Source organism: Kwoniella dendrophila, chromosome 8, assembly GCF_036810415.1.
Source record: "Kwoniella dendrophila CBS 6074 chromosome 8, complete sequence".
NCBI classification, from domain to species: Eukaryota; Fungi; Basidiomycota; class Tremellomycetes; order Tremellales; family Cryptococcaceae; genus Kwoniella; species Kwoniella dendrophila.
Window position 1 is genome coordinate 1,404,740 of NC_089483.1, and position 25,645 is coordinate 1,430,384.

The following is a 25,645-nucleotide window of genomic DNA, read 5'->3' on the forward strand; positions in this document are numbered from 1 at the left end:
CGCACGAGTCACTCATAAATATAGTAAGTGGCGTCACGTTTATTCATCCAGAATAGTCGTCGCATTCCATGGTACGAGTAAGGTGTTAAAATTCTGTATTGCATACCTTTTTTCCGGTTAGTAGATGCAATCCTTGTCTATCAACATGACTCAAGGCAGTGAAACAACTTCTATCGCGAAACTGTTACGTGACACATTCACAAAAACCAAAGAAGATGATTTGAAAAGACATGACGATCAGCATAATACTTACGAGGACTTCAAGAAAGCAGGACGTTTTAATACACATGGTTGGCTGTTAGAGCCTCACCCTAGAACAGCCAAATCGCATATCAGCTTCAAGATTGATGGCCAACGAGTTTTTACATCACCTGTACCACAACTCATCATGTATGCAAGCCACAGAGAAGCTCTGTGGCTTGAATCGCCTGGCGTATCACCCTCTGCTCGATCCTATACCTCCTCTCAATACACTGCGGCTCGTCAAAGCTTTTCAGATGCATATGATAAATTCATTGAGGGCGCTATCACAAAATTTGGCACTGTGCAACTAGAATCATTCGACACAGATTCCAAATTAGACGAGTTCGATGAAGATGGTTTGAGAATTGGCTTCTCAAGTTCACAAATTGGTAACAATCCTTCAAAAGCTCAAATTCCAGCTTCAACAGCTTCGGCTACCAGTTCAAATGATAATCCCACCATGCGTGGCAGGCTTGTCGAAGTTTGGCATAAATACGCCGATAGTAAGGACGGAGACAACAATTAGCTTCTTGGCTGAACTCTTGCCGTGCCGAAGTATATAGAGTGTTATAGATTGTTCGGGCAAGGTGCGACAAGAAGAGTCTTTTTTCTGTATACTGTGAATGTTCACCATAGCCGTGGGCAGTGTAGCATTATGCATAATGAATTTGAGGTTGTTGATACAATGAATAAGTTAGAGTAAGCGTGAATCGTCAATCTTTTTCCCTTGAACAACCCTGTGACACGATTTCGCAGGTATCCGTACATTGTGGAAAGCTCTCGTATGTTCTCCACAATACGTGACAGGAGTACCTCCTTTTATCAGAGGATGTCTTTCCATAAAACCATCAGGATGACGAAACGCATACTCGTATGTGTCCCTTGTCACGCTCGAGCATCCCCAAGCTATCCTTTCATTTTTCACATCCAGCAGGTTCTGTTCTGTTTTTTATGCTAAAAAGTTTTGTAGTAGTGAGTTGCGGACTTATATTCTGTACTGAACAGGTATTGTGGGAGTATTTGCCATAAATACCAGTGGACATTGTACTACATCAGGGAATCTTTATTGTTCTTTTTACTGCTTTCTTTCGCACGCTGAATATAGTTTATCATTTTATCATAAAGTATCGTTAAAGTACCCAAGTTGATTCTTCATTTGAAATTTTCAACAGTGAGATACGCTCTGGTACAGTATTTGAATCATTAAGATAATTCCTCTTGTAGCTTACAACCGAATATTCGCCCGCCAAATCAAATATACTTTTAAATGATTATGTCAAGTCACGAAGTGCTCCAAGCTGCGCTTAAGCAGTACCAAGATGATCAGGCTCTGTCAGCTGTTACTGATGAGCTCTCGGAGGAAGTAGAGAAACTCAGAAATTTTGTACTGGCACAAGGCGATGATCCATCATGTGTTGGTGAGATTCAGTTTCGCGTTGAAAATTTGACCGATAAAGCAACCGCATCAAACGAGAAAACAGATGTCGGTTCAAGTGATAACAGAAAGCTCATTGCCTCAAGCGGAGTTGCAGGCTCTACTCGATCTTCGACTCCCGAACAATTAACCGAGAAGGATGTCGACACAAAAAGTAAGCGGAAGCGCTTTTGGGAGAAGATCACTAGAAGCTCCAAATAGGTGACAATCTGACATGGGGCTATGGCCTGCGTTTTGTGAATCCACAATCATCCTATTATACGATATACACTCATGTTGAAGGGGGATGGTCATATGATATGTATATGTCCGAATTGCTTTTCCCTCTTACCTATTGCTAATTCTGTATTGAAAAGTCGAGCTGAGCAGTCATATCTTCTGATACATAACGGAGGGTCATATAGTACTATGTCATTCCATAAATACTGTATGGCTAATTGGTGTTTGAGGTAAATACTACTGTAAATAAGCTGCACACTTTGACCTTTCTACAATATTGAGAGGAGTGTCCACTGTAACTGTCATATCTCAAGTATGCGTCATGTATCTTGAGTGCATACACAGCTTCTTAGCTTCTTGGTCCCGAAGGCGGATGCATGGTTCCCTGAGGTTGCAGCTTGACTTCCATATCTATGGCGCCATATGGAGGAGAAAGGAGAGAATGACGCTCATGGTAGTTCTCACACATATGTATCTCCTTTGATCTTCTTGATTCGTACAGGCAGCCCTTTGTGACTTATAACCCCAAGCCCAGGAATAAGGATCGTACGACTGCGAATCCTGTCCATATAAAGAACACATGACTGCGCTAAGAATCTTATTTTCTTGATATTTCTCCCCCATCCTCAAACATATAACCCTTTGCATACATAAGTTATTCACCGTTTTTGACAGTATCCCTAAGTCGAGCATGAACAGTATTTATAATTAATATCCATTCGCTTGCACAAACTTTCAACTCACCTTTTTTTAGTATAAACACAGATATATATACATACATAATCATGGCGGAAAGTGAACAATCAAATTCGTTGGTCGAACAACTTGAAGAACAGGAGCATAAACTTTCACAAGATTTTAACAAAGATTCTCTAAAGGATTAGATGATTTTTATGAATCCCATATGACGGATCAACCATCCACTTATAAACCTGGATTTTAACTTACTTATAATCATGATCCCTCTCAAAAATATCCTGAGCCTAGTGTAGACTTTTGTGACACTTATGTTATTGCTTCGCAAATAGCTTCTGAAAGTGGTGGGTCTATACAAGCTTTTGAAACTTTCCCAGAACTTCGTCAAGCATATTCCAACGGTTTTGAAGATACTTCAAATAAAGTCGCTCATGAAGCTGTTATAAGCACAGTCAACAACGTAGTTGAAGACCGCATACTCGAACATACAATGAGGGGTCTGGGAGCTAGGCTTCAAAGTGTTATGAACGATCCGACTGCTAATTGGAATACTTCTGTGCCTGGGAATCAAGAATACGATGAAGACGGTGTAAGAATCGCTTACTCTGGCTCACAAATTGGTGTTAATACAATATACCAAGAGCGCTTGGAAGGTGGTCAATCCTATACAGTGCGCTCGTGGAGAACGTACTTATGATATGATTCGCTATCATCTTGACTCATGTTCGCGCCGATATATCCATATGGAGGAGAGTAAGCATAGTACTCTTTAAGTAAATACTTTGTTATCATTCTATAAGGACTACAGTATGAGATTATTATGCGCTCCTCGTCCCTACGTGACACAATGTATTGAAAGCCGTAATCTAGCATGAGTTTCCACGTTGAAGACTGCAGAATCATACTCGCCGAAATGCCTCACGTAAAGTCCAGTAAATGTTTATAAACTCTTGGTGAATGTAGCAAGTGACCGCCTGGTTCATGATTGAGTATAAACAAGACGGTACGGTGTGGCACATCAGGCAGGAGATCGAGAGCGGAGGTCTTCAATCTTTCAAACCACAGTATAAATTGAAAGTGGCATACTGTATATCCTCCACCTTGTAGTTATGTAAATTGACCTATTGACATGCTGAGGGATCGTAAGATTACAATATTCATTTGTAACACTTTTCTTCATACCTCCTGATAAATCTGTACTGAAAAGGTGAGTTGTGCTGGTGAAACTGCTAAGCATAAAAAGAGGGTTGTTCGCTTCAATTCGAGTGGCACGTCACGACTGAGAGCATTTTTCTACAGTAGCTCCTAATTATCCTTTCAATCTCGTGACAAGCAGGCAACAGGATAAGAGAAGGCAATGCTCAAACCTGTTTGGGAGAGACACAGGATGTACGTATCAAAGAAGGCGAAGCTAACAGCTGTCAGGAAGAGATATAGAATGTAAGTACTTCTATCGAGTATCTATTTCAAATTGTGATCGAAAGAAAGGATTTATCTAGTAATGACTCTGTTCCTACCTGTCTTGTACTTTCTGAATATGTATTTAAGACGTATGACGAAATGTATCCTTTCACAATTATAAGCGACCTCAACGACAAGTTTCTAGCTATCTTACATATAAATACCCTCTACTTCAAGCTGAATTGACACAACTTCTCTTCTCTCTTGTCTATCTTCTCCATCACCACTTCTTCTCAAATCTCCAGCCTCAACTATCCACATCATCCAACTCGTAAGTAAGTTGACCAATATATTTCGAAAATACTCTTAACACATAGTTGCGAAGAGCTGACAGATATCTTGATCTCCTATCAATATATCAGTAAGTAACCTATACACACCTACTCTGGGATATTTTTCCATAAATTATGTCAGAAAATTTAGAATCAAGATCGGCTCACTGGTCATCAGCTTGGCGTGAGGAAGCGAGTGAAATGTCCCAAGACTTCACAGCTGTTAATATTCAGACTGGGCTGGATGATCCTTATCATTCTCAGATGGAAGGTAAACCTGATACTTACAAGCCTGGTTTTGTACTTGTATCAGAACATGAACCTTCACAAATAGATTTTATGCCGTTTGTCATCATAAAAGACGATTACGAAGGCGCATGTAAATATGCGTCTGAACATAACGATAACAACAATACTACCCATGCTGAAGCTTTCGAAACCTTTGGAAGTGTCCGTCAAGTCTACTCAAAAGCTATGGAAGATGCAGTCAATCGATTGATCCATTCAGATATCGGAGAACAAAACTTACAAGCTCATTTTGAATTTCGAGAATTTATGAATAATCAAGCACAAGCCGACGGATCTCTAAATGGAAGAGAAGCGCAATTCTTGTCTGAAATTAAAGAGTTTCTCGACAATCAAGTGCAAGCGAACGGAGCTCTCCATGGAAGAGACCCCCAACTCTGGTCTGAGATTGAAGAGTTTATCAACAGTCAAGAGCAAGCGGACGGATCTCTACAAAAAAGAGACGTTAATAACGTTATTATTAGTTCAGCGGAAAATGAAGAATACGATGAAGATGGTGTAAGGAACGTTTATTCGGTTTCACAATTTGGTGGCAATCGAAGATACCAAGAATCGAAGCCTTGAGAATGGTGATATTTGGTCAAGCGGTTTACTGTCTGAAATGATCCACCCTACTCGTAATCTCTGTTCTTCATAGTCCCAAGAGTACATTTGAGCCGTCGCCTGGTATCGAATCCATATATAGTCATATACGAAGCGATTATATGAATTCCAAACACATTTCGAGCTTGTCTTCCTTCTTTAGCAAAACTGAATCAAAACCATGATTCGGGATCTTCATTCCGACTCAGAATTTTGCCTTCCTTATCTTGCTTGCCTACTTTGCGTGATCCTCCTCCACGCTATAGGGGACCCAAAATTGTCACGATATGCTCAAAAGCAGCTGCATACCTGTGCAATGATCAATCCCCTGGATTCGTATTAAGTCTGCTTATATATGAAGGCAATACGAGATATGTCATAACATGACATGATCACCAAGAATGCTAGATGCAAAGGATATTAACCGATTACTGTATTTACAATCAAATTGAGATAATAAGTAGAAACAATTTCAGAAGTCATGAATATAAATATGCATGAGAAGCAATGTAGATCTGTAGATGCGGTTTTTTTCTACAGGATAATGTATGGGCTAAATGTCTTATATAATGGGTGTGTAGGCCATGCTTAAAGAATTGATCTTTCGTCACGAGGTAGCCAATGGACTTTCTTGTGAGATTCCCCCTTGTTAGTGGAAGAAGGACCCTTTGATGAGTCTTGTGGTAATTTCCACTCTTCACCCTCATGGATAGGCCCATGATTTTCTATGGTGATAGTTTCTTCTTGTCCACCACCACCAGCGGAAGTATTATTCTCTTTTGGATCAACTTGCTGATATTCCCTACTTGATACCGTGCTATATGTACGGTTTTCCCAACTGAGTCGTTCAATTCGTTGTTCCCGTTCTGTCGGAGGTGTTGGTCTTCTATTAGATCCACTTGATTTCACAGACGATGTTTGTGAATTTGGTCGCCACATAGTTGATGACTGTAATTATTGATTGTTTGATAGAGTATCTGTTGAAGGCACAGGTGAGATAAATACTCTTAGAATACAAGTGAGTACGATAGGCAGGAGGTTTTTATATATATATATAGATAGATATAGATATGTTTGTGTGAGAGTTTTGAGCGCGATGTCCTGATTGTCCATTGTGTGTTGATACAATGGTTCTCGGATACTTGAAAGGATATTTCATTTGGATCAAAGGTTGTAGCACTCTTTCAGAAGCCTCACTGATCGTTATGGCGTGCTTTCTTGCGACACAAATCCCTTATCTAACAGAAGATGACAAGAGTAATTGAATCGTGTTGGGTTGCAGCCATCATATAGAGGAGGTTACCTTTTCTTGGATGATCAAGGTGAAAACATACATGAGCTTGGCGTAAGTGACGTTGATTCCGCGAAAATCGGACTGAAGCTGCACTGCTGTGTTGTGTAGGGCGATCATGTGTTTGTGACACTATGAAGAAGGACTACATGCAACATTGCGATCTCCGCTCAGATATGTATCGTCAAATGATGATACTAAATCTCAACGATCTTCTTGCTTGAGTATTCGAATGCTTTTGAAGATATAGCGTACTCAATCTCTTATCGCTTCGGCCGTCAGTTGTCATCATCTTGATGTCTTTCCTGTCTCTATTGAATCGGATATGAGCGGTGCCTTGTAAATGAGAAGGATAAATTGCGGCAAATGCTAAGGGGATGAAGGAAAATGTAAAAGATTGCGTTGTGAATTCAGGGTTTTCACCATTGGGATTTTCGAATCTGACGTCCCAAAAATTCGAATTTGCAGAAATTCGAAAACATCATTTCATGATGAAGCAAAAATATCATTGAAAAATTCGATACCAATTGTATGTCCCCAAAGTAACGCGATTCCCTCCGATACTTCATCATCAACATCATCATCTTTCTTTAATTTGTTCAACTTCGTCAATCACATCAACAAAGAAAACATCTGTCAAGATGATAAGAGGAAGGTGAGTTACGATGATGATGACGCTAAGTGCGTTCAACAAAAACATTCCCGAAAAAAATTGTATTGGGAAAACCTCCACTTCGCCTAAATGGGTGAGATGTTATGCTGTTTCTGCACATACAACCCAACTACGATATAGCCTATAACCGTGATAATACTAGTCTTCGATCAGCTGTACTGACCTACATGATGCTCAGCTCTTCCAAACTTGCTCGAAGCAGACTCAATGCAACCTCCTCCTCAAGTCGACAGCAGACTAGGGGTATGGCAGATAGAACTATAATAGCTGCGAACAAGAATTTAGTACCTATCAGGTGAGTTTCTGTTATATTGACCACCTATGTATGAATGTAAGCTGAATCACTACACTAAAAAAACGTAGAACAAATCTTCGAGGTCAGCTCATTCTGGTTTCTTCCGTTATGATGAGGAGAGAGCTGATATCTGATACTTTGCGCAGGTTCCGCATTATTGAATACTCCTCGTGTGAGCTGCTATCTCCTATCACCAGTTCACTTTTTGCTATATAACTAACTCCCAGACTTGATTTCTGGTGTGTCTATAGCTCAACAAGGTAAGCTTAGCTTTCTGTACCTCTTAGCTTTCGCAGAACAAGCTGATAGGTTTGAACGATTACAGGGTGCAGGTTTCTCTAGAGAAGAAAGACAGATTTTCGGTTTAGAAGGATTCTTACCTTATGACGTGCATTCATTAGAAAAACAAGCTTTGAGAGCTTATAACCAACTTCTTAAAGTAAGTGAACCAGACTTCATGGAAAGATATACTGAGTTTATCTATTTAGATTAATGATCAGATGCGTGAGATCTCAGAGCTAATTTTGTTCATGAAAAAACCTAGCAACCCTCTGTAATCCTTAAACATGCTTTCCTTGCTTCCCTTCGGGACCAAAATCAAGTCCTTTTCTACAAAATCATGCAAGATCACTTGAAAGAATTACTCGGTGTACTTTATACTCCTGGTAAGTTGGATGTTTGGCTGAACTTACAAGTAATTTGGGTTTCATAGCTGACAAATCGGTAATTTAGGTGCCGCTGAAGCCGTAGCAAACTATTCAAACCTTTTCAGACGACCTGTTGGTTGTTATATCGTGAGTACGGAAAGCTTTCGTAGTCAATAGCTTCAAGCTCTGAAGATGCCCAAGCTGACATATGTGTGAACCAACAGTCCTTCCCAAATCAAGATGGCATGCGAGCACAACTCGAAGGTCATTTACTTGATGTCAACAGAACAGCCGATGTAGCCTATGATTCCAACAGTCCTCATGATGCTATCGATTTAGTTGTTGTAACTGATGCAGAAGCTATTTTAGGTATTGGAGGTGAGTTTGAGATAGCATAATAATTCTTATATTAGATTGTTTCGCTAAATTCTTTATTTTATGTTATAGATCAAGGTGTAGGTGGAATAACAATTTCAACATCAAAAGCAGCTTTATACACTTTAGGTGCAGGTATAAACCCAAATCGAATCTTACCTGTAGTTTTAGATTGTGGTACGGATAATCATGCTTTATTCTCAGATTCATTATATATGGGTTGGAAAAGAACAAGAATCAGAGGTAAAAATTATGATCAATTCGTTGACAGATTTATTCAAAATTGTAGAGAATTATATCCAAACGCCATTATACATTTTGAAGATTTTGGTATGGCAAATGCTTATAGATTAATGGAAAAATATAAAAACATTCCAATGTTCAATGATGATATTCAAGGTACTGGTGCTGTAGCTTTAGCTGCTTTAATTGCGTAAGTCAAAAGTTTTCCTTTTTTTAAAAAAAACCAAGCTGAATCGCATAAGCTAACATTCCTTGATAAATGACTTCCATTACTCGTATATCACTAAAACGTCCATCTTCAAAATTCACTATAACAGCGCAATCAAAGTTTCCGGAACATCATTAGCAGATCAAAGAATTGTAATTTATGGAGCAGGATCAGCAGGTATGGGTATAGCAGATCAAATCAAAGATGGTTTAATGATTTTAGAAGGATTATCTGAAGAAGAAGCTTCAAGAAGATTTTGGTGTGTTGATAGAAATGGTTTATTAGTTGAAAGTATGGGTAATAATTTGAGACATGCTCAATTACCTTATGCAAGACCTGATGAAGAAGTTGAGCATTGGGCTAAATCCGAAGGTAACAATGATGGTACTTGGTTAATGGATGGTGAGTTGTCAGAGTTTGATAATTTAGAAATCAGAATTGTCATTAGGTAATGATCTAATATTTGTTGCTTATTGCTTATAGTCGTCAAAAATGTTAAACCAACCGTATTGATCGGTACTTCAACGCATTCAAGAGCATTCACAGAAGATCTGATTAAAGAAATGGTAAGTTCGGTTAAATACACTTTCAATGATGATTTTTAGCTGACATGTACTAAAATCATCAGGGTAAACATGTTGAAAGACCTATCATCTTCCCAATGTCTAATCCAACAGCATTATGTGAAGTTGATCCAGCAGATGCACTTGCATGGACTGAAAACCGAGCTTTAGTGGCTACTGGATCACCTTTCCCACCAGTTGATATTGGACAAGGTAAACAATGTGAGTGTTACACTATATGTCTTTCTTTCTCTCGAACACAATCGGAAAATAATTCGAAAAATGCTGATTTATGTGGATGATTTTGAATGGGATTTAGATACAGTAGCACAAACAAATAACGCATTAATTTATCCAGCATTAGGATTAGGTGCAATTTTAGCAAGATCAAAAACAATTTCAAATTCAATGTTAATGGCTGGTGTAAATTCATTAGCATCATTATCACCTGCATTAACAAATCCTGAAGCTTCTTTACTACCTGATTTGGCTGATGTTAGAAATGTTTCCGTTGATGTTGCTGCTGCCGTCGTAAGACAAGCTGTAAAAGATGGTAATGCTCAGGATGAAAATACAATTAAAGTAGTTAATGGTAAAGGTCCATTACCTTTAGAAGAATACATCAAAGTGAGTTTTGTATTCCTCCCTTTCGAAACTCCAATTTGCTTTGCAGTTCAAATGCTTACTTGATTATTCTTCAAAACAATTCCATCGTATTAGTCACGAATGTGGGATGCTGTTTATAGACCACTTGAACTTGTGGATTAAGTATTTGTAATTAAGTCTTTTTTCTTAGAATCCTGAGAAACTCAATTTGCTGTTCACTTTGCAGTCTTCACATTTTATTCCATACTACTTACCACAAACCCAATATAGAAAGTTTTCCCTTGTTTTCGTTTTTCACTATCCTCATTATTTAGACGGATTCGGATTTGATATTGTTTATTTCTTCAAGCTGTGTCAATCACCTTTTCTGAAACAAAGCGCTCGCATTTAGGATCCTTTCTACGCTTAGCCCGGCCAAATAGGTGTCTTGACAGACGACGCGAGATTATAGGAATAGATAAAAGAGATCTCACAAATGCATTTAGTGTTGCTGCACACGGACTTTTACCCTCTACTCTACATATTTCCACGACTGTATACTATATTGAATCTATCTCCTGCCCAGGCCCCTGATGTCCGCCATTAAGCCCTTTCCTACGCTTGACAAACCCTTCCTCGCCTCCCACATCGGGTAGATACCCACCAATCCCAGACCGACAAACAACCAAGTAATCGATATACACACCCAGGCTGTGAAGCCAGCTTTAGGGTAGACGTGGGAAGAGAAGAAGAGCGGAAGGGGAATAAGCTGAGAGTTTGACGTCAGCTCGGATCGTAAACGTAGCTACACGGAGACTTACAATGATGAGAATAGCAGTAAGTGACAAAGCCGACCATGAAGCGAATCTGAAAGCCTTCTGCAACCCCACCTCCTCCTCTGAGATATCCGTCGACTGTTCTTCCGAGTCTTGCCTCTCAAGAACAGCGGGTACCGAATCGTCCATCTCTTTGCCCTGCTTCTCAGTAGGAGTAGTCGGTGCGGTAATCGTCTCGGTGATCTCACTGGCGTCCACAACGTTGATCGCTCGAGTAATGTCCCAATCGAAGTCCGCTGGCTTGACAATCGACCAGACGACGGTGATAATACTTCCCACTCCGATGGCGAGGAGGTTGCCCGTCAACATTTCATAATCTCCAAAAGTCGTGTTAACATCCACCACTCCATTGTTCAATCTTGCCGTAATCCCAATCCACCCAGCAATAGCAGCGACAAATCCTACAATCGCCCCGACCACCGCTCCGGTTCCATTGGCCTTCTTCCAAGTGATACAAAGGGCAATGGGCACAACGGCACTTCCGATGATAGTGCCCATAAGCTCGTAGAGGTACCCCATAGACACGCCGATGTAGTTGAAAGCCGTTGCGATGGCGCCCATGAACAGGGCGAAACCGAGAATACAAGCGTGGGAGACCCAGAGGATCTGTTTCTCGGTAGGACGTGGGTTGATGTAGGTTCCGTAGACGTCATAGGTGAGGAGGGAGGACACCGCGATTTGTTCGGCGGAACAGGCCGAGGTGACGGCGAGGAAAAGGAGGATGAGCATGGCTATGGCTCCGCTTTGACCCATCAGGGCGGCGGCAGCTGGGACGATATGGAACGATCAGCAGTTGCTCAGGAAAGAGGATGCGATAGGAGAATTGGAACATACCCTTGACGGCTGGAAGACCCGCCGAGACTTCCGCAGAGGTCAACTGGATGTATGCAGTATCCCCATGTGCTAATGCGACAGCCGCGAGTCCGAGGGAAGTAGCAATGCCCATCGGTACTCCGAACCAGGCAATACCACCAAGCAGGAACGCCTTGACGCTAGTCCTAGGGTTTGAGGCGATAGCTCGTTGCCAGTACGCCTGATCGTTGAAGACCGTGCCGAAGTTGCCTAACCCCTTTGATCAGCCTCTGTAGCCTTGTCCAGATCCAATCTGTGGGTATTGTAGGAGTAGTGAGAGTGGGGATTGCGAGATCTGACTCACCAACAATATTGAGAACCCCAAAGATCAACCCGCTCTTCGACCTCATAGTCAAGTAACTCCCCTGCGCATTTCCCGTTACCGGCTTGACCTCACTAGCCCTCTTGAGCATATCCCACATCTTGGATGGACTCCCGATAATATCGCTGGTAGCGTATGCGGTGAGGGCAAAAGCGATGAGGATGCAGTATAGGACGAGTGTGTGGGAGTAATCTGCGATTAGGGTGGCTCGCATTCCACCGGCGACTACGTAGATGGAGACGCCGATGGGGATGAGGAAACAGGCGGCAACGGTTGACATGCCGGTCAGGTCGGAGACGGTGGCAGAACCTCCTAGGACAAGCATGGCTGAAGGAAGCGTCAGATTCTGGATCCAGGAGAGAATAAAGGGAAAACGGGGAAGGGTAGGAGAGAGGGAGACGTACTGGAGACGATGATGTTGGTTGCGAGACCGAAGAAGAGGAAGGTGAGGTGGGCAGCCCGACCCCAGCGGGCGTAGATGATCTCGAGGAAGCTGTGAAATCAGTCAGCTATGAAAGGCAAACATCGCTGAAAAGCGATTGATAGTTGGCTGAGTAATGGGATGTGTCGATGGATGTGAAGGAAGAGATAGGGCTAGTGGTACTTGGTACTAACGTGTGGCAATATGGCGCATGTTGTTTGAGTTTACTCGCAATCATGGCAAAGAGCAGGACTGAGTACAGTCAGCGTCATCAAGCTGAGCATGAGGTTTAGTAGACTCACTTTGAATGGTTGCACCCGATGCGTACCACCATGGCCCGCTGATACCGAACTTGTACGCTGTTGCACTGGACTGAAGAAGGGTCGCAGCCCATGTCCATGCCGAGACGATTCCGGCTGCTATCAGACCTGGTGGGATACTATATCACGATGAGCTTAAGGTACTAAAGGATGGTAAGGTGGTCTCAACAGCTGAGGTGGACATACCTTCGACTTGCCGAGGTGAACTCTTCCGCCGAGGTGACTTTGTGAGAGGTATAACGACTTTGAATCTTGGTAATGCTGGAAACGAATCGATCAGTCATCGGTATCTACGGTGGGAGCAGACCGATGAACTCACCCAAGCATGGCAACACTGAAGAAAAGACCCATACCAATCTGCGTACAGCTTTAGCGACTAACTTTTATCTTGACAGCGCCTTGGAGGTGAACTCACGACTACGCCATAACCGGCAGCTTGAGGGAGAACGTGCGACATTGTAAAGTATGCTCTCTATGGTGAAGGTGTGTTTCCAGGGGATGATTCTGACGAGATACGAAAGTAGCCCTTGCGTATTTATACATCTAGCCCAGCATGCTGCAACTTGTTCACCGATAAGCTATGACCCAATGGCGAATCAACCTTTCCTGGTGGATGCAGGAATCACCAGGAGATAACTCCTTAGTCCAATTCCGTTCCAATCGGTTTCATCCGAACAGAACAAATTACTAGGTAGAATGAGATAAGGTTTTTCTGAATGATGATTTGCAGATCATCATCCTTCTCACACTAGATCTATCTGGGGAAGAAGACGGGGTTTAGGAGGCATAGAGAAAGGGATCTGCAGATAAGAGATAAGAGATAAGAGATGGAAGCCATGTGATTCCCGCGAAGTCCGAGATAAGGAAATATGGGTTTGACCAATGAGATGCGGGTGTGGCTTGATCCGCTTTCGAACGACGATAAGGAGTTTTGTTTTAGCGTGTTATCGATCTAGAAGGAACCGCGTCAGCGCTCAGTTTTCAGAGCTTCCTTATTCATTACACAGAGTGCCTGACGATGCTTATCATGTCTAGTGCTGGGAGACCCTTGGTTCCCTATGTCAAGGGATCGATTCCATGATGATTGGAGGAAGAACAGCAAGCTTATCTCTCTGCCAGAATTCTAATATACAGTGCCTCACTTTACGGCGCCCGCCTTACTGTTTGATGTTGATATGAAGATAAGGAGGGCAAGAAGGTATAAGTGACGGGGCAACGAGACGGGGAGAGGGGGAAAGAAGGCTGACATGCTACTGTAATATCGGATGGTCAAATCACCAATCAGAAGAGAACAGATATTGAAGATCTTGGGAATATCGCACATAGGAAACTCAAGTTAGACGAGTACGGTTTACCGGCACGACAAAAATTTTTGGTTACCAGTAATGATGGTATCCAATCAGAATTAGAGGATATCAGTGATACTGTATACTAGGTGACAAGATTTCAATGTTGAATTAACAAAACAGCCGAAAACATACACTCTGTTACATATCAGAAGAATTCCCTTCAAGAATCGAAACCCTTAAAGCATCTCCCATGTCAAAAAGAAACAATATTTCACGTCGTATCGTAAACAGTCATTACAATTTCTTACCTCTTATTATGAAATACACAAGAATAAGATGTCAAATTGGTTGGGCATAACTCTCAATCATGTCAATGACATACGTAATATCTCACAATCTAAATTCAAAACGGTTGACAAAATCTGGGATGTGATATGTATTCAACTTCAATTTCAATCAAGTGTCAATTATCTACTGTAGCCCTTGATATCCCATTTATGATATGATTATAATTTAGGTACATGTGCATACAGTACAACATATGATTACAAAAAAAGGACAACTAATCGTACAGTATGAATATGTATATTGTAAATTATGCTTATGACCATGATGGTGTGATGAATAGAAGATGATATGATCATTTTAAAAACGTCGTCTCACATTTTTGATCAATCAATAGTTGCCACATACTGTATAATCTAATCGCCCTCAATTAGGATTTTTCTTGAGAATATCATCTACGCTTCTGGATTATATTGTACCGAAATCTCTTTCTCTTCTATCTTCTTCAATTATATTATTAGGAAAACCATTTATAGTTCCTCCTGTTCCTGTTAAATAACTACTACTAGTTGTTGTATTAAAGTTGAAATTGGATGTGTTAGATGTATTTGGTGTTTGTGGTTGTGGTTGTTGTGAACTAGAACTATTTGATAACCAGCCATTTCCAGAATTTATGATTGCAGCATTATAATCGAAATTTAAAGTTTTTGATCCTGGATTTAAACTATTTAGAATCATTGGAATGTCATCATCAATAATCTTTTTAGATAAATTATCTCCTTCTCGCATTAGAATCGAAAATTGTTTCTATATGGATAAAAATGGATAAATAAAATTCAATAATTAGTCAATAGTTAGTCCGTCAATCAATCAGATCTATCGTTATGCATTTGATTTACACAAATGTTGTTTTACTCACCTTCAATTTAGTATCAACTTTACTGATTAAATCAACAATTTGAGGGGTCAATTTTTGTCCATCACCAACTAAAGTTCTATCTGAAGGTAATTCACCAGCTATATACAATTGTAATGCATCTGCCCCATTTTCCTGATACGTTTGTTGAGATTGATATTGTTGAGGTTGAGCAGTTCCACCAAAATATCCACCATTACCTCCGCCTAATCCATGTTGTAAATGTGATCCTTCAGATATAGGTGAGGTGATAGTTTGATTTTGCTGTTGTTGTTGTTGATATGTCGAAAACGTAGCTGTTGTAGTCATTATACTTGATGCAGGTGATTTTGGTGTTGATAAATGATTATGAAAAGGATTCTCTAATGGTGCTGAATGTATTATAGTAGATTGATGTAACAACGAGAATCCATTGATATATTTATTGTTCGTTGATGAATTGTATGGTATCGAGGAAGTTGAAGAAGAAGAAGGTAAAAACATTCCAAGTAGTTTCTTGTATATATCACGTACTATTGAGCATAGCGTTGAGTGAGTTTGATAGAAATCCGGTATGAAGGGCTATTTTCAGCAACGTTGTTTAGCATTAAATGACCGGGAATGCCATAGAAAGGGAATGAGTGTCAATTGGTCAAAGAACAATAAGGGAGGCCGCAGAGCAAGAAAGAGGGTGGAGGACCTACGATATTCGCATTCAGTAGATAAGATTCCGTTCCATCCATTCCAGTTGCAAAGTCAGACATGACAGAACCACCAGCAGTCACTTTACGATTATTCCTCTGACCACGAAATAGGTTTTTCTGTCATATCGTCATATCGTCGTAAAAGAAGGTTAGTTAAGGGTTATCTACTACTTGATCAGATTGTTATGAGTCTGATCTAGAGCCATCACGGCATTGGAAGGAAATATCTTAACTTACAACACCTTTGGTACCACCCGTATCAGTAAATCCTTCCCATTCGTCTAATAACTTGATCAAAGCTTTTAAAAATTCTAAACTTGATGGTATATCAAATAATGAACTTAGCGAAATACCTAAAATGTAAAAATTCCTAGCACGATTTTCTAATTGTTTTGATCCTATTGAATTTTCCAATGTTGATCGGGATATTCGAACTGTATTTAACCAGAATGTATCTCTAGGACAGGAAAGGTAGAAATTAGCTATTATCGTTGAAACTGATACTAAACATTTTAAATCTCCACAAAGCAATCTCTTTCAGCTAATTATCTGATTACGAAAAGTCCATCTTGGTATACCTCCCATATAGATGTAAAGATAGCACAATCAACTCACCCCTGATACCATTCATTCAAATAACTCCAACTCATAATCCTTTCTCTAACCAACTTGAAAACATCTTCTGGTCTTTTCATAGAAGATTTATCTTTGGATTTTTCATCTTTCTCATTATTACTATTTGATCTTAGTGTACCTGTTTCATCTTTCGATGATTTATCATTTTTTGACGTTGATGTTGACGTTGATGATAATGGTAAGTTGTAATTTGAACTTGAACTTCTACTTTGACCACCATGTCCACCATGACCACCATATCCATGACCATATTGTGAATTATTAGATATACCTAATCCATAATTAGTATGATTTTGATTATTAGAAATCGTATATGTATTTGAGGTAATCCTTGACGATAATGACATTGTATCTGCATTCTGAGATTGATATTGTTGTTGATGATGATATTGATTTAATGTATTATGTGGATTCATATATGATTCAGGTGAAGGTGAATATAATGAATGATTTTCATCATGATTATGATTAAATGTATTTATAGTTGAAGTTGATGGTGTTGTATTTGTTGATCCAGGATTAGAAGATGTTGTTGTTGTTGTTCCGGAATTATTATGAGTTTGAGAATGAGAAGATGAAGATGCAGCAGTCGAAGATGTTGTATTAGGTAAAGGTATAGCTGATTGTCGATTAGATGCTGATGTTGATGAAGATGAAGATGATTTACCAAATGCTTGAAGTAATGACTGAGCAAAAATTCGACAGATTGAGATCAGTTATATGTAACTTGTCATAGTGGGCGGGTTATAGTACGAGTATGGTATACTACTGAATGGTTACAAAATTACTTACATTAGATTGCTATATCGACATATACAGATACAGATACAGACATATAGAAATCAAATCAGTAAGATAACCCCTTCAGCTTCTTTCTACGATATTCTGTACCATTCTTTCCTTACTCACCTTTCTCCTCATACTAGATTTCCCAGATATACTACTCAAAGCATTAAAATCCATCCTGTTTACCTACTATCCGTTCTTTAAGGTGTTTTCAATATTCCGGACGTGTATTGGATATGAGCTGCCAATTCTGTTCTAGTCTTCCAGTTCGTTTCTCTCGCTCGTATCCCACGACTGCTGTTCAGCAAGTATATGTTGTGAAGAGTTGTTATGTCAAGGTTGTTACCTTACTGCACTTCCCATTAACGCGAATATAGAAAATATATCAATCATGAATGTTGATGAACAACAACAATGCGGGAAAAACAACAACGACGATAATAAATGGTAAGGTACGGGAAACACGTGGATCGAATGTTTTGGTGATATACATCTATATATATATATACTGTACAAGATATTGAACTATTCTACGAAATATCGATAATGCACGATGTATGCATGAATATGAGCATATATACGATTAACCGAGCAGGTATATCATATGCATCAAGGTATATGTATATATAGTATATCAAGTATATACATTGTTGTAACATCTTTTGTTAAAAAACTCAAAATACCTAAACCGAAACCGGAACCCTTTTCACCTTTCACCTATCATCTCCCTTCAATCTTATCTATGTTACCGTAACATTTAATCTTATACCCATACAAGCCATTTCAGCGCATAACTAGATTGAGAAATGAAATAAACCAGAGATTAGCTTCGCACAGTATGAAACAAATATCATGAATGATCAAGATATAAAATCAGATCGAGATAATGGAAAAATAATGAAAACTTACATATTTGAAAACGTATGGCACAGCAATAACGTCCATTTTACCTTTTCTTAATGAACCATCTTTAGTTGTCATATTTACACCAACTTTTCCTGTATTTCCATTTTCTTGTTTAATATCTATAGTATTATCTTTTTCTGATGTTGATGATGATAAATGAGAATCACAAATTCTACAATATTCTTTCATACCTTCACCAGAATTTGTTTGTTGTTGTTCAAATCCTAATGAAGTTAATGATCCACATGATCTACATATCCATGCAGTTGAATAATCTGAACAATTCATTAATCTATCTTGTAATAAGAATGAAGTTCCATGTGCAATTAAAGCATCACGTTCCATTTCACCAAATCTAATACCACCTGCTCTTTTTCGACCCTACAAAACAAAAACAGTCAGAAAAAGTCAGTTTGGTGAATTTCTTAAATACACCATCTTCAACCCACCTTAACAGGTTGTCTAGTTAATGGATCAACTGGACCTGTAGTTCTAACTTGGAATTTATCATTAACCATATGTCTTAATCTTTGATAATAGACTAAACCTAAATAAATATCCGCATGGAATTCTTCACCTGTTATACCTGAATACATAGGTTCGTTTCCGTAATAATTATATCCTGCAGCTTTCAATTGTTCACCAAAGTAATCTACCGGTCTATCTGAGTCGGAGAATCTATAAATTTGAATACGAAGAAAAAGATGTTAGGTGAGCAAGTTCGCTTGCATAACTAAAGATGGGAGAACTCTATTACTCACTTGAAAGGTGTAGCATCTTGACAAATACCATGTAAAGCACCAGCTTTTCCAGCTAAAGATTCTACGAACATACCAATAGTCATTCTTGAAGGGAAAGCGTGTGGATTGATAATGACATCAGGTTGCATACCAGATTCACTGAATGGCATATCGATAGTTGGGAATTTTTGTGAACAAACACCTTTTTGACCATGTCTTGATGAAAATTTATCACCAATCACAGGAGATCTTGGAATTCTTAATTTAATATGAATCTTTTGTAATTCTGAATCACCTGAATCTGAACCTAATAATCTAACTTCATCAATAAAAGCAGTTTCATCACCTTTATATTTATGAAATTTAGTTTTCCCAGTTTGATCATCTATATATCCTGCTAATGGATCTCCTGATTTAACTCTTGTTCCAATTTTAGGTAATCCATCAATACTTAAAAATTCATGAGATGAATGATCTTCTTTTATATCACGACCTAATCCAAAATGTAATGTCGGTTTTGTAGATTTTCTATTGGCTCCTATAGAATCTTTTAAATCAAATATATCTGATTTGTATACTGTTCCATATCCAAATCCTCTTTCATGTGCTGATTTATTTAAAATCATCGCATCTTCCATATCATAACCTGTATATGAAATAACAGCGACGATAGCATTCATACCATTAGGGAAATTGTCGAAACCGTATTTGTTGTGTAATGCAGGTCGTACAACAGGTGTTTGACCAGATTGTAATCGATACTAAATCAACCCAAACAATCAGTACCAGTTGCCCAGCTAAACATTCCATCTAAGATACTCACCATCTTGTTGTCGGTTCGTTTGTTGAGCGCAGTAGAAGGTGTACCCATGGATTGTTTACCCATCTGACACTGTTGACGTAAACGAGTAGATCTTGGTTAGTCGAAACATATAAAAGAAAGACAAATCAGTTCAAGTGAAAACTCACTTGATACATATTTCTTGGACTTTGATTGAAATCAGAGAAAGGAGTTAAATTAGCAATGACAGATAACATTGAAGTTGGATCTAATTCTAAATGAGTCGTTACACCATTTTCAATTTCTTGTTTTGTTATTGCAACATCCATATAAACTTGTTCAAATGTACCTAAATGATCTAATTTACCATTTTCTAAATAAATAACTGGTCTCATCATTCTTGATCTTGATGAAAATAAATATAATCCAGGATATTGTCCACCTTTAGTTACAGGTACATAACCAATTTCAATATCTAAAGATGGAATTTTGGTTGAATTTTCAGTTTTTAATTTTCTTAATAATTTAGCTAATTCTAATGATTTTGAAGGTGAAGCATATCCAATAACTCTACCATCTAATTGTATACAAACCATTCTTCTACCATCTATAGAAGAAGCAAATATTTGTGTCATTCCATGTGCAGATAATAATGTTGTTATATGACTTGTATCGATTTGTTTGGTAACTATTTTACATGTATGTGATAGATGATTCAATAATCCACAAGGTGATCCGTCAGGTGTATGTACAGGGCATAAGAAACCTGTTAAAGTTGAAAGAGGAGGTCAGCCCTTAATTCTATCAACTAAATATCCTTGACAGAGTCCACTACTCACCCCATGATTCAGGTCTAAGCTTTCTAACGTCGGTAGTCTTCAATTCAGCAAAGAAAGCACCACGATGTATACATCTAAAATGACTCAAATAACGGTAAAAGTTCAGTTTTTCAGCTACGATAGTATAACCTGATGTTTGTTGAAGATCTAAACCAGTTGGTGAAACAAGATTTCCTGTAGCGAGGAAATATGAAAGTTTGGCTCCTATATCCCAATTTGTCTTGGCAAGTACTCCAGTAAAGTATTTGGCTATACAGTAAAACACGGGATATCAGACAACAATTCGTATGAGCTGAACAAGGTGTAAAAGTAAACTCACGGTTTGAGAAACTTTGCGCTTTACCCTGTCTCGAATCTTGTTGAATTTGAAGTTTAACAGCGTTTAAACAATCATCAAATCTTTCTTTTATAATCATACCATATAAGAAACCAGGTAAAAGAACTTCATGATGTTGTGGAGAATCAGGATTATCTGCACATGAAGCACCTGATACTAATGAGTAAAGTTTTCGAAGCATAAAGCTGTAGGTATAGGTAGAGTGTGGTAGTAAGTCAGTATTATGTTATGAGTAATAGAGACAGTGATAAATTTGTTAGGCTAGGCTAAGCTAAGCTAAGCTATGGAAACTTACATTAACATTCTAAATTTATCTCTTGGATTTGGTAAATGAACTAAAACGACTTTTGATAATAAATAAGAACCAACTTGAATATTATTCCAATCATCTGGACAACCTAAAACGACTCTAAATTTTTCACCTAAATAATCTAAACATTGTTCACCAGTTTGAAGATTCCAAGTTTTTTGACCTCTTAATAATAATTCAACTCTATCTGTCAAAAATGTATTATCATATTCACCTTGAATTAAACCTTCAAAAATTTCTTTATCTGATGCATTAACTAATGCTTTTAAAATTAACATTAATGGTATCATATATTCAACTTTTCTCCATGCAAATCTTAATGTTGATCCACCATTTGATAAATAATGTATTGTATTTGTACATGCTGATTGATCTGGTCTAACACATCTAATTTGACATCCATATGGTGTATATGATACACCTCTTTTAGCAAATGATGGTCTATATAAATTTAATGGATGATGTCTTCTAGGTAAAATTAAATATCTAATGATTTTTTCATTACCATTTACAATGAAATATCCACCAAATGATGTTGATTCTTCACCATGTGCGATTAATTCTTCAGCCGATAAGCCTTGTAAATTACATCGTATTGACTGAAGGGTTGATATCACAAATTATTATCTGTACCACTTAGATAATGATCTCAAGTCACACAGGAAAAACTTACCCTTGTCATAACAGGTAACAAACCACATTCTTTGATCTCTTCATGTTCTCTCGAAACTCCGTTGGGTCCAGTTACTGTCCATCTTATATTGACAGTTAATCTAGATCTATATGTGGTCAGACGTTCTCGAGCCTGATTATTGGATGACTGATCAGCTAAAATTACTTTAGACCGGTTGAATGCATGAAGAAGGATAGGATGCTAACCTCTGTAGGGAAGATACGTCTTTCAATTGCTAACTTATCCTTTTCTGGAACTAAAGGTTTCGATAAAGCTACTCTATCTATACGGTCTGTGGGTTGAGGATGGATATTATGATGAAATAAGTTAGATTGAAAATACTTCTTGCATATAACATCATCATTTCATGATTAATCAAAAGATGGGAAAGGATAACGTACAAGATATTTTAGTTCCAAATCCATTAAGTTTACCATTTTGATCTTCAAAAGGTTTTTGATCAAAAACAACTTTTTCACCAATATCTTCAATACCTAATTGTAATAAACCTTTTTCACCTTCATCATCAATTAAAGAATTAAAAGATTTTATATGTGGTTCAACTAATTCATCTAAAGCTGGTACATCACTTTGTGAATTTGGTGGATGTCTAAATTGTCTTTCTCTTGTTAAAGTACCAAAAGTTGATTTATCTTTTGAACTAGATGCTTGTGAAGGTGATAAAGGATCAAAAGCTGCAACCATTTTTGCCCTAAACGTATTTTGTCTTCTGTATTTATTTTTATAATCAACCTCTCTCTCTATCTCTCTCTCTTTCTACAAATGTATATTTGACTGATATGAGGAGACAATGTAGGTCGAGATGTGTTTACTGTAAAGTTATGTTTTAATCCATTCATACGGAAATTGCATAGAAAGGATATAAAAACCTTTTCAACTTTCCCGTTCACCATGGTATCAAAACATTTTCATTTTTCCCAACTTTATGTCCCTGATTATCAAACTTTTTATAAGTGGAGGTCAGGTAACACGTGGCATACATAACCTATAAAGTGAGCCTGATAATAGATTGTGTTTAATGCAATCATAGCAATCAAAATAGAGATGGGATGAAGCAGAACTATGCATAAAAGACAAATGCTATTTTATTGGTTTTTACAATATTACAATCTGAACAGGTTCTATGTATGATCTCTCAAATGTAATCTATAGATGTATATTTTGAATGAACATTGAATATCTATATTCTCCTCCAATAAACCCGGAACTAGATGGAGAGTTTAATTGCCTTTTTATAAAGAAATGGATTATACGATTGATATATTTATTTACTCGATCTTCTCATCTTATTTTCGTAAATACATTTTCAACTACCAAGCACCTTGATTAATTAAACCCCATTTTCTCAATTGTTCACATGCAGGTGATTTCATTTGTCTAATTTCTTGTAATTTTTCTGTATTTGCACCTATACCGAAAAATCCAGAATTTTCATTTATACGTTGTTGTTTTACATCTAAAAAGTATTGGCACTGTTTGAGGAGAACAAGAAATGAATATTAGTGGATAAATATACCTCGGGAACAGATGTGTTTTTTAAGGTAAATAGAGTATCACACAAACACAAAATAGAAAAACTCACATCATTTTGTAATCTTCTTGCATAAGTATTTTCTATACCTCTTTCGAATGATCTTAATTTAGTTGAATATAAAGCTTCATTAGGTTTATTTTTTCTATTTTCTGGTATATTTTTAAATATTTGAGAATTTTCAAATTCTTGTAAATTAACATAATATGGTATTTTCCAATTTGATGTTTCCCTTCCCATATTCAATTTGGTTGATTTTTCAAATCCATATGTTGGATCTGGTATACCACCTGAAGTAAATAAAGATGGTATTATAGATATTAAAGCGAATAAAAATAATATTATAATTGGTAATAATGATACTAATGGACTTGCTTCACCACCTTGCTGAACACCTTGCGTTGTTGGCCTTCGTGCTGGTCTTCCTCCATAATGCGCTTGAAATCCACCTGGTCCACCGAATGTGAATACTAAACAAAAGGGAAACAAACAATCATACAAGTTTGATTGGTCAAGATATCTGGATACCTTCTTCACGAAATAGAAAAAGTTAAAAACTCACCATTCCCTTGTCCGAATGGAGAACCACCAAATCCACCTCCACCTGTTGTTATTGTTGAACAGAAAACCACAGGAAGTTAGTAAATTTATAGGAATACGATATATCTTATATTGGTATTTATGAGTGACTATCTGAAGTCGAAAAACTTACCAAAGAACATATTGAACAAATCTTCAGGATTAATTTCACTTTGATACATTCCTGGACCACCACCACCGAATCCTCTCATACCACCACCACCTCCTCCTCCTCCACCACCACCCATTCCAGGATTCCGTTGTGTTGGATCATACGATGGATTCGAATCAAAGGCTGCTTTTAAATTTGGATCTGATAATACTTGAAATGCTTTTGATACCACTGTAGAACAACGAATGACATTATCAGTACATGATGTGATCATGATACTTTTAAAGAGGTATATACGATGTTGACTTACTCTTGAATGCTTCATCTGCTCCTGGTGCATTACTATCGGATTAAAGAATTAGCTTAATCTGTCTACTTTTTATCATATGCAGAAAAGTCAAACTTACTTTTTATCTGGATGTAACGCTAGTGCTAACTGTTATCATGTCAAACCACAATTAGCTATACCAAACACGTATATGTGCATTCCAAACATACCTTCTTATAAGCTTTCTTTACATCATTCTCTGTACAGCTCTTTTCCACTATAAAAAGTTCAATACAATTCCATACATTAGCTAACTGATATATACTTTCAATTCAAATTACCTTTCAAGGTATAGCTGATAAAGTAAGAACGTATTATTAAAACGTACCAGATAAAATCTCATAATATTGATGATGTTTACATGATTTAACTCTTTTAACAACTTCAATTTGTTTTGCCGTATAACTTTTTTTAGGTGCTGTACCTGTACTCGTACCAGTATTTGGATCTTTTTTAGTTGAACTACTATGTCCAGGTCTAGAATGTGCTGAAGTTATATGTTCTTCTACACCAGTTGCAGTTGTTTTTGCTTTACCATTGTTGTTATTATCTAATCCTGCTGTTGCCGTTGGAGTTGAAGTTCCAGTACTCGTACTACTACTATTATTAGTTGAAGCAGGTGTTGAACTTGAACCACCAGATTCAATTTCTCTTTGAATTTCAATAACTAAAGATTCACCTTCAATTGTAGAATATAATGAAATTGATTTTTTAGCAAATTTTAACGCTGAATTTAAATTTGATTGTTGTCTATATTTATTTGATATAGTTAAACATCTTATTGCTTCTTCTTTATTTACTTCCATTATTGTTCATTTACCACGATTATAAGGTTGTTCTAAAGTATATTGAAAATGATAGCGCCTGTTTTGTTACAAAAATCGTTGATTCACTGTTGAACTTTTTTGATTGATCCTTTTAGTCTATGCTTTTATGATGCTGAAAATTCCTTTTCCTGATTATAGCTGAGATTTGACGAGTTTTGATCATAGACTATTCTTGATCTATCGTTATTGTCTATAGATAACTCATATGAAAGCGCTTATTC

At 37.8% G+C, this 25,645-nt stretch overlaps 9 protein-coding genes across 9 annotated transcripts; 4 read left to right on the plus strand and 5 right to left on the minus strand.

The window, feature by feature from the left end:
* Positions 1-145: 145 nt before the first annotated feature.
* L201_006338 (uncharacterized protein) lies at positions 146-769 on the plus strand (the record flags this gene model as incomplete). Its single annotated transcript, XM_066222059.1, has 1 exon — positions 146-769. One exon carries the CDS (start codon positions 146-148, stop codon positions 767-769), a length of 624 nt encoding a protein of 207 aa, XP_066078156.1.
* A 747-nt stretch (positions 770-1,516) lies between these two features.
* L201_006339 (uncharacterized protein) lies at positions 1,517-3,290 on the plus strand (the record flags this gene model as incomplete). Its single annotated transcript, XM_066222060.1, has 2 exons — positions 1,517-1,832; positions 2,926-3,290. 2 exons carry the CDS (start codon positions 1,517-1,519, stop codon positions 3,288-3,290), a joined length of 681 nt encoding a protein of 226 aa, XP_066078157.1.
* Positions 3,291-4,461: 1,171 nt separating this feature from the next.
* L201_006340 (uncharacterized protein) lies at positions 4,462-5,196 on the plus strand (the record flags this gene model as incomplete). The annotated part of the gene is made up of 1 exon (XM_066222061.1): positions 4,462-5,196. One exon carries the CDS (start codon positions 4,462-4,464, stop codon positions 5,194-5,196), a length of 735 nt encoding a protein of 244 aa, XP_066078158.1.
* A 606-nt stretch (positions 5,197-5,802) lies between these two features.
* Positions 5,803-6,153, minus strand: L201_006341 (uncharacterized protein; the record flags this gene model as incomplete). Its single annotated transcript, XM_066222062.1, has 1 exon — positions 5,803-6,153. The coding sequence occupies one exon, from the start codon at positions 6,151-6,153 to the stop codon at positions 5,803-5,805; it is 351 nt and encodes a 116-aa protein (XP_066078159.1).
* A 1,270-nt stretch (positions 6,154-7,423) lies between these two features.
* L201_006342 (uncharacterized protein) lies at positions 7,424-10,277 on the plus strand (the record flags this gene model as incomplete). Its single annotated transcript, XM_066222063.1, has 13 exons — positions 7,424-7,473; positions 7,542-7,555; positions 7,620-7,645; positions 7,799-7,912; positions 8,018-8,138; positions 8,206-8,267; positions 8,345-8,498; positions 8,568-8,928; positions 9,056-9,348; positions 9,430-9,512; positions 9,575-9,731; positions 9,829-10,136; positions 10,230-10,277. 13 exons carry the CDS (start codon positions 7,424-7,426, stop codon positions 10,275-10,277), a joined length of 1,791 nt encoding a protein of 596 aa, XP_066078160.1.
* A 354-nt stretch (positions 10,278-10,631) lies between these two features.
* L201_006343 (uncharacterized protein) lies at positions 10,632-13,302 on the minus strand (the record flags this gene model as incomplete). The annotated part of the gene is made up of 11 exons (XM_066222064.1): positions 10,632-10,684; positions 10,755-10,863; positions 10,916-11,697; positions 11,765-11,992; positions 12,087-12,431; positions 12,509-12,597; positions 12,720-12,777; positions 12,828-12,964; positions 13,032-13,106; positions 13,165-13,202; positions 13,261-13,302. The coding sequence occupies 11 exons, from the start codon at positions 13,300-13,302 to the stop codon at positions 10,632-10,634; spliced, it is 1,956 nt and encodes a 651-aa protein (XP_066078161.1).
* A 1,585-nt stretch (positions 13,303-14,887) lies between these two features.
* On the minus strand, positions 14,888-17,617 carry L201_006344 (uncharacterized protein; the record flags this gene model as incomplete). Its single annotated transcript, XM_066222065.1, has 6 exons — positions 14,888-15,226; positions 15,339-15,896; positions 16,019-16,135; positions 16,256-16,475; positions 16,634-17,340; positions 17,564-17,617. 6 exons carry the CDS (start codon positions 17,615-17,617, stop codon positions 14,888-14,890), a joined length of 1,995 nt encoding a protein of 664 aa, XP_066078162.1.
* A 563-nt stretch (positions 17,618-18,180) lies between these two features.
* Positions 18,181-22,731, minus strand: L201_006345 (uncharacterized protein; the record flags this gene model as incomplete). The annotated part of the gene is made up of 12 exons (XM_066222066.1): positions 18,181-18,234; positions 18,350-18,727; positions 18,796-19,024; positions 19,108-19,847; positions 19,910-19,978; positions 20,056-20,633; positions 20,707-20,955; positions 21,026-21,228; positions 21,339-21,952; positions 22,027-22,158; positions 22,233-22,318; positions 22,428-22,731. The coding sequence occupies 12 exons, from the start codon at positions 22,729-22,731 to the stop codon at positions 18,181-18,183; spliced, it is 3,636 nt and encodes a 1,211-aa protein (XP_066078163.1).
* Positions 22,732-23,357: 626 nt separating this feature from the next.
* L201_006346 (uncharacterized protein) lies at positions 23,358-25,403 on the minus strand (the record flags this gene model as incomplete). Its single annotated transcript, XM_066222067.1, has 8 exons — positions 23,358-23,519; positions 23,630-24,048; positions 24,141-24,182; positions 24,291-24,500; positions 24,580-24,611; positions 24,677-24,705; positions 24,768-24,814; positions 24,926-25,403. The coding sequence occupies 8 exons, from the start codon at positions 25,401-25,403 to the stop codon at positions 23,358-23,360; spliced, it is 1,419 nt and encodes a 472-aa protein (XP_066078164.1).
* Between the last annotated feature and the right edge of the window lie 242 nt (positions 25,404-25,645).